Source organism: Thermobia domestica, chromosome 5 (assembly GCF_964235325.1).
Source record: "Thermobia domestica chromosome 5, izTheDome1.hap1.1, whole genome shotgun sequence".
Classification (NCBI taxonomy): Eukaryota; Metazoa; Arthropoda; class Insecta; order Zygentoma; family Lepismatidae; genus Thermobia; species Thermobia domestica.
In genome coordinates, this window is record NC_137458.1 from 209,312,660 (window position 1) to 209,326,048 (window position 13,389).

Genomic DNA, 13,389 nt, shown 5'->3' on the forward strand with positions numbered 1-13,389 from the left:
GTACTGGATACTCTACAATATTATATCAATCGATAGATGAAATTGGGAGATACTTAAAGGTGAATTATCATGCGTAGTTTTAGAGAAATCGTGAGGAATGATTTTTTTATGGTGTTAAAATTTCTGTCGTTCGTTACCTACCAGGTGCAAGTAATAGTTTTTTTTTTTTCTGTTGGAACGGCTAAAAATATGAACCATCAAGTAGCAGATTGAATCTATTGTTATTTTACTTAAAGTAGTGATGCGCATACTACTTTAAATAAAATAAAATAAATAATAAATTTGGAAAGGAAATGAATGATATAGTTACTCCAACTCCAGTATTAAAACAGCTGAAGGTAAAATTGCTTTAATGTTAATAAATACTAGTTTACCTAAAGAGCGAAAGATCTTACCGCTGTGTCTACTGACCGCCATTGACATATTTCATTCTTCGTATGATACACAAGAAGTCTATGGATGCAGAAATTACAGTATTTAGTGTTAGTATAATTATTTTATGATTGATTTTTTATTCAAATTGTGAAACTAACGTAAATTTCCAAGCTATGCGAATTCAATTTTGGTATTGGAACTGGTAAATACCCACTTTCAGCGGAGATGGAACTTATTCCCAGGTTGCTGAGCCTATAACAATAAACTTTTTTTTTTTTTTTATGGATCCAATATTACAAGAAGTGGAAGGTTTATCGCTTCTGGTTTCAATAGGAGAATGAAACTAGAGGTGAAACACATACTTGGAAACTTGAATCCATCTATACACAATTGCTCGAAAGTATTTGAACAATCAAATTTGAGTGAACATCTATTCTGGACCTATTATTTTGGCACGACAACTCTGCCGCCATGTGTGAAAAGTAGGCTATACAATATCATCAATACAAATATTTGGTGGGGAAAAAATGTTGCGAAATAGTCTTAAAAGGTTGATTTAGAAAAAAAAATATAATCACAATTCCATTGTGATACTAGAGTGCTGAGCTACTTACTATATTCTTCAATAAATAGAATATCATCATAGGAAGCCTCTCAAGCATCCAATAGGAGTGTTAGTTATGTATATACATTTATTATTATTATTATTATTATTGATAATAATAATAATAATAATAATAATAATAATAATAATAATAATAATAATAATAATAATAATAATAATAATAATAATAATAATTAAGTGGGGAGCTAGAGTGAAAGAGTGAAGCGAAAAGTATAACGAGAATTAAGGTTACGAAGGGTAGACTTGAATCGGGATCTGAAAATTTATTGATATAAAGCGGTTTAAAATTTGTAACGAGTTGTGGCTCTCTAACATATTTATGCTCCCTGCAGACTTCTGTGGTTGGGTGCGAGCCTGCCTTTCTGATATGCTAACGTTTAAAAGACCAAAAATGCCAGTTTTGAAAAGTTTTTATAACGGCCTATAGACGTCCTACAGAGTTCAAATGCCGATCAGTGAGAGCGTATTACGTAGTGCTCGTCGTTGTTATTCTAATTAGAAAATAATTAGGCATATGAAATTGTACTTAACACTTTTCAAAATATAGTATTTTTGGCTTTTGAAACATTAACAGATGAATGGGGTAGAAAGAACTACGAAAGGGGTAAAAGTTTCATTTTATTTCGATTTTCTGTCTCAATATTAATCCAGCATATCTATATCTTTTAAACAATACTAATTACAAATTGTCTATTTGTGTACTCATTTTAAGATTTATAAGTAGATACGTTATCTACAGTATATCTCAGATTCCGAACTAACTGTCGTCATATTTTGCTTTAGATAGAAATACCTCTGATACATCGACAAAATTCTCGTGTCAAAATTATAGGTTCATAGTAGATGCTCACTCAAATCCAGGATGTTAGAAAACTTCTCAGCAGTCTGTAAGTGCTAACTACTGAATTACCAGGACATTTGATGAATGACGGATTCATAGTTCACGAACTCGCATAAATAACATTTGATTTTTTATCTATTTTGATAAACAAGTTCTTTAAATATAGTGTTAAGTTGCATGCTCGTGGCTAAATATCTCCGAAAGGCCTGCCTTTGTTTCCAGTTGAGATTACATGCGGTTCTGATCACAGCTTGAAATAAACAAATCCATATTTTGTATAATGTTAGTGGTTGAAAGTTATAGAATAAATGACCAGAAGTAAAGTTGTAATACTCCTGCTCTGGCAAGTATCCGATGTCTTACTTGTGTGGTGCAGACGCGCGTCAATCCGTATGGTGTTTTCTGGATCCATCATATTTGCAACCCAATCACAAGTATTTAACCTTCAGCTGCCGATATCGCAGGTATGCGCAACTGTCAAAATTGAAGATGCAGTGTCGTCCTTCGGGCTTAGTCTCCATCCGCGAAGAAGTGAGCATCTGTGGCCCAGTGGATACGCCACCCCATTTTCCTAAAATGGGGAAAATTCTTGGTTCGCGGTAATGACGTGAGTACATGGAAGCAAAAATACAAATCACAACGCGAGGTGAGACTTATGTGTAATCCTCACGTATTTTCATAATTAAAAAAAATACAGATCTAAATAATTAATAAATACAGAAAACCTTTAATCATGACTTTCTAGGAATATACAAATGAAAGTTCGAGTATACAATTCTTCAATTTACATTTTGTATTCTGATTGGTATCGAAACCCGAGAATACCACAAATCATACATAACATAATACTTGTCATAACATCGTAATATTGAAGACCATTTGTTAACAGGTAAGTATTGTATTTAATTCAGAGTACTATTTTGGAAATGTTAGGCGTAAGATAAATAGTAAAACTTCATACATAGATATACTTGTGTTTACATATTTTAGCTGATATTCTATATTTCATTGTTGTTCTAGTCTGAATAGTTATTTTTAGAGTTCCTGGATATCTTCGTTATAGATGATTATGATGATGCCCTGTTGTCGGTAAGTACCACATTTATTTCTTCTTTTTTTACATTAGATATTATTATTATTATTATTATCAAACTTATTTTATATTTTTTTATTACTATTTAAATTATTTTATATCATTTAAACTTCCGTAGTTATACATTCGCTTCATTTTCGTTCCATGTTTCTTCGTAACAATGCTTATATTTCCTATGTTTACATTATTTTGCTTTAGTGCATCATATAATTGTCTAATATTTATTTTTTTCTTCATTTTAATCATTAGCAATGGCAGCAGTACCGGTTATACAGAAGACATCTTCAATATGTAGACACCAGGTTGATCAAATAACAGATAACATCCTACATCTCTCAGATGGATGATTGAACAGAATATAAAATGTAAAACACATATCTATGATGTATATTATGTTAAAATATAGTAGATGCATATTTTGTCTTGTATTTGAAAATTTTTGAAGTACGTATTCTACAGCTAAAACGGCCTGAATATTATAAATTGATTGTTTAAGAGGATACATGAAATTTGGATAAGGTTTGTCAAGATATTTATTATGTTCAGAAATTCATAATGTTGGTTATTCCTGGTGGCAAAATAATATGGGAGAGAGAGATAGATCTCTCCCAACCTAAAACTTTTAGAGCAGCATCGTTTTCATCTTAACCTCCTGGTTTCGAAATTATTCTATAATCCTATGGTTACCTTGTAATATAAAATTTCTTCTTATTCTGCAAACGCTGGAATGTCTAATTTCACTCCAAAGCACGAATGTTACTTAATTAATTATTTTAAAATAGTATTTAATCGATTCGTAATCTTACCGCTTATATTCGCCAATATTTAAAACACAAAAAGAATCGTTTGAAAAATCGCAAAATAGAATCTCATAGAAGTACATCATTCAATTCAATTTTTCTTCTTCGTTTTCTAATGAAAATATCTTCAGTTACAGATTAGCAGACATATTACCTACATTCAATTAAAACTAAAAATATTAAACGTTAAACAGCTAAAATTGAACAAATAAATAATAATATAAGAGATAAATAATATGTAATGCATACCGAACAGATAGAGAATAGGGGCGCATTACATTCTCCCCTTTGTTGAACAAATTTTATCGTCAGATAAAATTTCAATTACTCCTTTTTGTTATCATCAGAGATATGAATGAGACAGTATATTTGTTCAAAATCCTTTGTTTTTCGTCTTCTGTACAGTTGAATATTTTCAGGTTTCTAAGGTTATGTGTTCCCAGATTTTTGTGAGTTAATGTTTCTAATATAGCACAATTCCTCAATAGCTTTACTACAACGTAGGGTCCAACATGAGATGTTACTGTTTTATTCGTATTAGTGGATTTCTTATTTTCGAAATCTTCGACGTCTACATTGGTAGGCCGCTAGCCTAGTTTCCTTGTGAATAGGTCGAGGAAATCGAATCTGCAGTAGGCGCGACTTCGTGAGCCGTCGGCGTGTCTCTCATAAGATTAGAATTCGTTCTTCTTTCGGTCGCATCTTGTCGATATTTATTATTTCTCCACCAATATGGGTTATATTGGTACCAGGGAGGAGCAGGCCAATAATTTGGGATTCCCCATCCTTTTCTTCTTGGTCTTGGTGTGGTATCCCTCTTCTGATAGCTGCTATTTCCCTTTGGTGCATCCGTAACAAAAGGCCTCGGGGTAGACAGTGAGTCATGAGTACCAGTTACTTCAGTCTGAACCGAAGTATCAGTGTTAGATTTTTTCACATAATTTACTTGTGGTCGCTGATACATCTTACGGTTGTGGTCTCGGCTTTCCACAGTGCCTCTTCGATAATCACTATCACTGTAGTCCTGTATTTCCGCTAAGCGTAGAAGCAAATCATCCACGTTTTTACTGGGTGTGCCACGTAAAATCTTAGCATCATCAGCCGGAATACTATTCAAGATTAAATCTTTAAGTTCTTCTTCGTCCACAACACTTGTTATACTTTGATATTTCTGCACAAGAGCCCACGCAAAGTCTGACACTGTCTGATATTTGTTTTTATCATACCGCATAAGTTGTAGTTGCCTTTTCTGGGCTCGCTCTACTCGTTGAGACAGATATTGTCTTTCGAAGCGTCGCACAAAATCCTCGTATGTTTTCAATTCATCTTCGACACTCCTAAACCATGCCTCAGCCGATCTAGTTAGACATAATGATGCAACAACCAACTTGTTTTTTTCAGATAACTGAAACAAGTTCAATGTCCTTGTGAGCTTATCCAGAAATGTTTTGGCAGCGCCATTGAATTGCCCATCAAATTTCGGAAAATCGCGAAGGTCGCCGAACTTTATTCTTTGTCCTTCAATTTCGTTATCGTTATCATTTAATTCGAACATAGGGGAAGGTTCAACCATCGGTTGTACCGCTGACTCAGTTCTTTTTGTTGCATCATTCAAACTTCCTGTCACATGGTGTTTAAGGTGATCTGGTACCCCTAGCAACCTTGAAAGTTAGCCCATTTAAAAAGCATTGCAAAGTTTTTCACTATTTTCTTCTTTATTATTAAAGTTACAAACGTCAAAATTTGAACAAACCTAGAGGAGACACATATATATGCCTTGTGTGTTTTAGATTTTGAAAAAAAACACGGTAAAAAAGCTTCCATGTTTGACTTTAAAAACTTGGCAACGCAGATGTAACCCTCCCACTCAAATTTTGAGTTGGTGTCTCCTTTTGTTGAAATGTCTATTGACTCCTGTGTGAACCTCCCTGTCCGCGTTTAGCGGTCGTCTCTCTGCCTGTCCTTCGAGTCGTGGTTGCTTGAAATGTGAATATCGACGGATAATCACTTTATTATGAGTGACAGCAGGAGGGATAGTAGTACAAATATCTGCGCCGTGAAAAGACAACGGAAAGCGAGATGTTCCTGCCGACCGAGGAAAAATATCGCACGACTTTCGGCTTCAGAAACATAAGAAAAGAGAAGAAAGAAGTGCCATTGTGTTTCATATTTCTGTGGTTATTTCTTCCGTTGCTATATACGTTTATTTCAATGCAGTACTTGAATGTTGAACGAAAGATGATAAATCGAACGGTTGATAGACAGGTAAACAGATAGAAGTAATATATATATATATATATATATATATATATATATATATATATATATATATAGAGAGAGAGAGAGAGAGAGAGAGAGAGAGAGAGAGAGAGACTTAGATATAGATAGATAAGCATATAAATGCAGAAAAAATATTTTCTAAAAAGGATAAATAGATAGAAACGATATATAGGACCCAACACATCAAACTGAAGTTCTTGGAAAGTATGTACATTAGTAAAGAAATACTTTCAAACAGTGGTGTACTGGTACTGATGTGTTGGTACAGGTTGTAATCCCTCCTTTCATATCTATTGAAATGAGAAGATTTTAGCTTTCATCTTGGATCAACAACAATCTTCCTGTGTGGAGAAGGGGCTTACATATACATACGACGACACATCACAATGTTTAGAAAATGTAAATGGGTAGAGAATATACACACCCAGGCAGAGGTCCCTATTTTCCCCTGAAGGTTACCATTCTTCCCATTTACTGTCCTCCCCCCAAATTTGCCATTCTTTATTATGACAATTACTTATTTAAAAATGTTATTCATGCTAAGTTCTCCTTCATACTTAGTGTTCATCAGTCGGTGGCTATCGAGCTCAAACCCCCCCCTCCCCGAAATAAATTTGTTATATTTCCAACTTCATTAAAATTTGTCGGCACCTAAAAGGAAAAATATAAGTGCTTATTCTCGTATTGTGCATACCCCTTCCCGAAACAAATTTCTAAATACGCCACTCGTGTTCATAAAAGCATCATTGTGGTATAATTAAAATTCGATTGTTCCACTTTCAATGACAAATTATGTCCCTCCTCTAAAAAAAAAAAAAAAAAAAAAAAAAAAATCATAGGTGCAACCTGTGCCCCAAAACCTTCTCTGGGCACCCCTGTAATCCAGAGAAGGCTAGGAAATGAAGTTTCTTTGTTTAAAATCTTTCCCAACCCCATAAACACCCCCTAACACCAACCAAACTTTCTTTACACACATCCCTGGGCGTAACAAAATATATTGCTTGCTTTGCGTTTCTGTAAAAATATGTATCACTATTCTAAATGCTCTCCCTCTTGGGTTTTGAACACCTCACAAAATAAAATTCCCAGCGTACTTACTGATTAAACGAGAGACTCAGGTGAGATGCCCGATTGCAATACGTACATTTCCAGGGTTTCCCAGAGGGAAGTATTGCGTCGCACACTACACCACACATCTTTTAGGTGAGGACTGTTAATTTTATGCAAAGATTGAAGACTATAAAGAAATGCATTCCAGTGAAATTAACAATAAACAGAGAGACGGACCACCGAGACTGATTGGAATCAAAAGATGTGGGGGTGGGAGTGGGAAATGTTTATTTGGAGACGGACAGTGTAATTGGAAGAAGTCTAAGTCTGTTCTACGAAACACAATACTAAGCGGATATTATTATTATTATTATTATTATTATTATTATTATTATTATTATTATTATTATTATTATTATTATTAGGGGCTCTATATTTAAACCCGACTAACGAACATTCTGGCTACGCGTATGCCTTCAAACATAAGTGGAAAACATTCTTGCGTATCTTATTTTATCCTGTAGAGATGGTATAGAGACTTGTAGGCGGATCCTGAGGGAAGGGTCGTTCGCCACCTCCAATGGCACAAGCACCAGTGATGCAAAAGTTCAAGTCTGTACATAATAAAACTAAAGTAACCCTAAGTAGCAGTGTTACAACTCACCACCACCCCATCCCTCAGAAATCCATCCTGGATCCGTCCCTGTCGTCTGGAGTCGAAAATATGTCATGTGAAAAGAAAAGGTATGGAAAATGTCATCTTACAGCCTTTTGCGTCGATTTCCTTATAACTTGGGGGAGGCCCGTCCTAGTGTGTTAATTGATGACAGGATGCGAGGGATTTCTCCTCTGCGAAATCTTTATCCCCCTGCAAAAGAAAATTTTCATTCCAGACAGGAATAACTTTTCCCCTCTATTACGTGTGTGATGGCTGGGTGCGTATATGAGTGAAATTCATTCGCCCTGGGAAAAATATTCAGTTCGCACACTGACCCGTCGAGTTATCCAATTTTTATATATCGTAGTGAAGATTTTTTTTTTTCGAAATAAAGTAGTGGTGTTTATTTTGTGAAATAAAGTACCGGTACTGAGGAATCTACTTACATAGTTGTGCAACTACGGCGGGGGTTAGGAGGCCTGCTCCCTTCCTAAATTTTTTAGCCCCTTAAACCACAATGCATCCGTATTACATTGATACGGAGACCCAGAATTGTTACAATTGCCCCCCTAGCATATTTATGCTCCCCAAACTTCAGTGGCTGGTTGCGAGCCTGGTCAACAAGGTTTTCACAGATATTACATAATTTAAACAAATTTGTATAATGCAAAATAAATTTACTACTAAATCATGCTTAGGGATGCGCACGAGACGAGTCGAGACACGGCTCTTCCAATAGAGAAATATACATTTTTCGAGTCGAGACATCACTTTTATAGCAAATTTTCGAGACGAGACAACCACAAATCTTGTCTCGTGCGCATCCCTAATCATGCTCAATTTTAAAATAAGCCATCATCATTTTCTTACAAGAACATAAAATGTTGCGTGAGCCGTTACTCAGCTTTATCAAACTTGGTTCTCTTCTGTTCGAACTCACAATGAAAGTTTGCACAAGATATTTCACACGAATTTGATCGAGGGTGTATCTATGCACATGATACCCAGGTAGAATCTCACAGCCTTCAGGCGCCTTGCGAACTTCATTTATTAGAAAAAAAAATCTAAAATTAGGAAATGCTAGTGTGAACATTACATGGATCTATATTTTTTTCCTTCTCCGCTTCCAGGAAAAGGGAGATATAGACATTACACATGAGTATATGGTAATTTATACAATATTGTATTGTCACCGGACATATGTGCATGAAAAATTAGATTGATTCCTAAGACAATTTTGTCTTAGATTGATTCCAACAATATTTTTTCTATAATCTTTCCCAAAGATCACAAACTGACATCTATACAATGTTATTTTGCGGAAATGGTAAGCTGACAAGTGACAACTACCCTTCCAGGAATTCGCAGAATGAAAAGAAAGAAAAAAAAGAGAGAGGGAGAGAGATGAGAAAAGAAGGTTTCGGTTGTGCCGCTGTTTATGAGTCACCTGATTGGAACAACTTGAGCGAGGCAGAGAACTGAACTTGCCGCTCGACTCGGGCGGAAAGGAAAAACTATACCGTCGCAGGGAGTTCAGGTCTTACTGTTGCCATGTTTTCAAAGTTGAAGATAAAAGTTTCCTTACTGTGTTTTTTTCAAAATCTAAAACACACAAGGCATAGATATGTGTCTCCTCTAGGTTTGTTCAAATTTTGACGTTTGTAGCTTTAATAATAAAGAAGAAAATAGTGAAAAACTTTGCAATGCTTTTTAAATGGACTAACTTTCAAGGTTGCTAGGGGTACCAGATCACCTTAAGTGGCTGACATTGTTCTTCTGCGACTCTACTTATAATTCGCGAATCGGTTTCTGTTTTATTATCTTTTAATGCAGATGTCATCACATAAATGGGCTGGGACTGTGATTGGCTTACCGTTGTAACAACGGAATTTGTATAACTTGTGGTGACACTAGCAACACGTGGCAGTGTGTTTTCAAATTTATTTTCGCTAAGTTCATGGGTATTGTGCATGTTTCTATCTATTCCAAGGGTTTGAAATCCTTCCTCCAGAGTTTTAACTCGTCTGTCCACTTCTCCTTCGAACATTAATAACTTTACATGAGTTCTATATATTTCTTCCTTCCGTTTCTCCTGGTCGGACTTTATGTCGCAAATTAGAGTATTTACACTATCCTGCCATGTAACCATTGATTCTATTGTGGATTCAACTTCATCAATTTTTTCCTTCTTTTCCTCTTCCTTTCGTTTTACTTCATGTATTTCTCCTTTTATTTTCTCCAGTTTCTCATTTACATCCTTTTTAACCTTGATCTTGAACTCACCTATCTCCTGTCTGAGTTCGCCCATCTTATTATGCCAGTAGGAATAACATTGTTCGAAACTACGACTTATATTAATATTCAGTTCTTTCTGAAACTGCTTATTTTGTTTGCAGATAAACCGCAAAAACTCATTCTGAGTCATCTCGTTACAATTAATCTCATCGATATCTTTCAGTATCTTCTCATGTTCTGTTGTCTGTTCCCAAAAACCAACAAACGGGGTTTCTTTATCATGTTTCCTATTGTGAACTTTCATTTGTTTCTCTTTTGTAGACTTCCTTTTCATTTCTTTTAAGCTTTTTTCCAACTGATCATCACTCTCTTTATTAATCTCTAAACGTTTCTTCTCTCTTCTTTTATGTTTGTCCTCAAAATCTCTCCTTTTTAAATTTTTCCTATCTTGCTTTTTCCTATCTTCTTGCTTTTTACCATCTTCTGTTTCATATTTCTTCTCTCTGCTTCCAATTTTTCTACCATTGCTTTCCTCCTTTTCTCTCCTCTTGCTTTTATTATTTTCAATATCAGAATTTGTCTTCTTCTTTTTAGCTTCTATTTTACTACCTTCTTTCTTCTCTCTTTTCTTATTTTCACCCTCAATATAGCTTTTCGACTTCTTTATTTCTCTTTTCTTTTCCTCAATTCTACTTTGCAGATCGGATTTTATTTTCTCACTATTAGTTTCTATATTCTCACTTTCTTTCATCTCTGTCCTATGTTTCTTTTCATCATCAGTATCACGTTTCGACTGTGTTTTTTCCCTTTCTCTCTTCGACCTCTCTTCTTCAGTATCGCTTCTTTTCTTCCTTTCTCTTTGCAACTTGTCTTCTTCAATATCGTTTCTTTTCTTGTTTTCTCTTTGCGACTTTTCTTCTTCAGTATCGTTTCTTTTCTTCCTTTCTCTTTTTGACTTCTCTTCTTCAGTATCACTCCTTTTCTTTCTTTCTCTTTTCGAATTTTCTTCTTCAGTATCGCTTCTTTTCTTCCTTTCTCTCTTCGACCTCTTTTCTTCAGTATCGTTCTTCTTTTCTCTTTTCGACTTCTCTTCTTCAGTATCACTTCTTGTTTTCTTCTTCTCTGCAGAATTGTTTACTTCTGGCTCTGTTACTACACTTGCAGACATTTTCACTACATTTTCTTCATTCAGATTTTGTTTTAATTTGCATGGTTCACAAATCCACCTAACCTGTGCCTTACTCCAATAGTCATATTCATCCTCATTTAGATTAACACATCTAAAATGATTCCACGAACCACAGTCGTCACAAGCTATTAGTTTTTTGTTTTCCGGCATTTGGTCTGTTGCACCGTCTTTGACATTTTTGTCATTGCAACATACACAGAATACACTACCACTACTATCACTTGTTGACATTTTTTTTTTTAACATTTGATTGGAAGAGCTCTTCTCTTCTCCCCCCTCTTCTAATGCCACCATTCACTCCAAAATTGAAGAGAACACTTTAAAATTGTACATATAAAACTTTCATATAATATTTATCTTAAACACTTTTCTCGAAAAATTTACTTAGGATCACAAACAGTACACCATATTTCCTTAACTTCTCAACATCATTACCTTTTACGGTTGTCACCATGACAACAAATCCGTCGCTGGTTCGCCATTTTGTAATACTCCTGCTCTGGCAAGTATCCGATGTCTTACTTGTGTGGTGCAGACGCGCGTCAATCCGTATGGTGTTTTCTGGATCCATCATATTTGCAACCCAATCACAAGTATTTAACCTTCAGCTGCCGATATCGCAGGTATGCGCAACTGTCAAAATTGAAGATGCAGTGTCGTCCTTCGGGCTTAGTCTCCATCCGCGAAGAAGTGAGCATCTGTGGCCCAGTGGATACGCCACCCCATTTTCCTAAAATGGGGAAAATTCTTGGTTCGCGGTAATGACGTGAGTACATGGAAGCAAAAATACAAATCACAACGCGAGGTGAGACTTATGTGTAATCCTCACGTATTTTCATAATTAAAAAAAATACAGATCTAAATAATTAATAAATACAGAAAACCTTTAATCATGACTTTCTAGGAATATACAAATGAAAGTTCGAGTATACAATTCTTCAATTTACATTTTGTATTCTGATTGGTATCGAAACCCGAGAATACCACAAATCATACATAACATAATACTTGTCATAACATCGTAATATTGAAGACCATTTGTTAACAGGTAAGTATTGTATTTAATTCAGAGTACTATTTTGGAAATGTTAGGCGTAAGATAAATAGTAAAACTTCATACATAGATATACTTGTGTTTACATATTTTAGCTGATATTCTATATTTCATTGTTGTTCTAGTCTGAATAGTTATTTTTAGAGTTCCTGGATATCTTCGTTATAGATGATTATGATGATGCCCTGTTGTCGGTAAGTACCACATTTATTTCTTCTTTTTTTACATTAGATATTATTATTATTATTATTATCAAACTTATTTTATATTTTTTTTATTACTATTTAAATTATTTTATATCATTTAAACTTCCGTAGTTATACATTCGCTTCATTTTCGTTCCATGTTTCTTCGTAACAATGCTTATATTTCCTATGTTTACATTATTTTGCTTTAGTGCATCATATAATTGTCTAATATTTATTTTTTTCTTCATTTTAATCATTAGCAATGGCAGCAGTACCGGTTATACAGAAGACATCTTCAATATGTAGACACCAGGTTGATCAAATAACAGATAACATCCTACATCTCTCAGATGGATGATTGAACAGAATATAAAATGTAAAACACATATCTATGATGTATATTATGTTAAAATATAGTAGATGCATATTTTGTCTTGTATTTGAAAATTTTTGAAGTACGTATTCTACAGCTAAAACGGCCTGAATATTATAAATTGATTGTTTAAGAGGATACATGAAATTTGGATAAGGTTTGTCAAGATATTTATTATGTTCAGAAATTCATAATGTTGGTTATTCCTGGTGGCAAAATAATATGGGAGAGAGAGATAGATCTCTCCCAACCTAAAACTTTTAGAGCAGCATCGTTTTCATCTTAACCTCCTGGTTTCGAAATTATTCTATAATCCTATGGTTACCTTGTAATATAAAATTTCTTCTTATTCTGCAAACGCTGGAATGTCTAATTTCACTCCAAAGCACGAATGTTACTTAATTAATTATTTTAAAATAGTATTTAATCGATTCGTAATCTTACCGCTTATATTCGCCAATATTTAAAACACAAAAAGAATCGTTTGAAAAATCGCAAAATAGAATCTCATAGAAGTACATCATTCAATTCAATTTTTCTTCTTCGTTTTCTAATGAAAATATCTTCAGTTACAGATTAGCAGACATATTACCTACATTCAATTAAAACTAAAAATATTAAACGTTAA

General features: G+C 34.4%; 1 protein-coding gene across 1 annotated transcript; it reads right to left on the minus strand.

Moving 5' to 3' along the window:
* Positions 1–9,457: 9,457 nt before the first annotated feature.
* Positions 9,458–11,587, minus strand: LOC145685378 (uncharacterized). The gene has a single exon (XM_081757770.1). The coding sequence runs from the start codon at positions 11,438–11,440 to the stop codon at positions 9,458–9,460; it is 1,983 nt and encodes a 660-aa protein (XP_081613896.1). The 5' UTR covers positions 11,441–11,587.
* Positions 11,588–13,389: the final 1,802 nt, after the last annotated feature.

Excerpts from the sequence above, each read along its gene's own strand:
- LOC145685378 (XM_081757770.1), bottom strand. The coding sequence starts at position 11,440 with ATGGTGGCATTAGAAGAGGGGGGAGAAGAGAAGAGCTCTTCCAATCAA.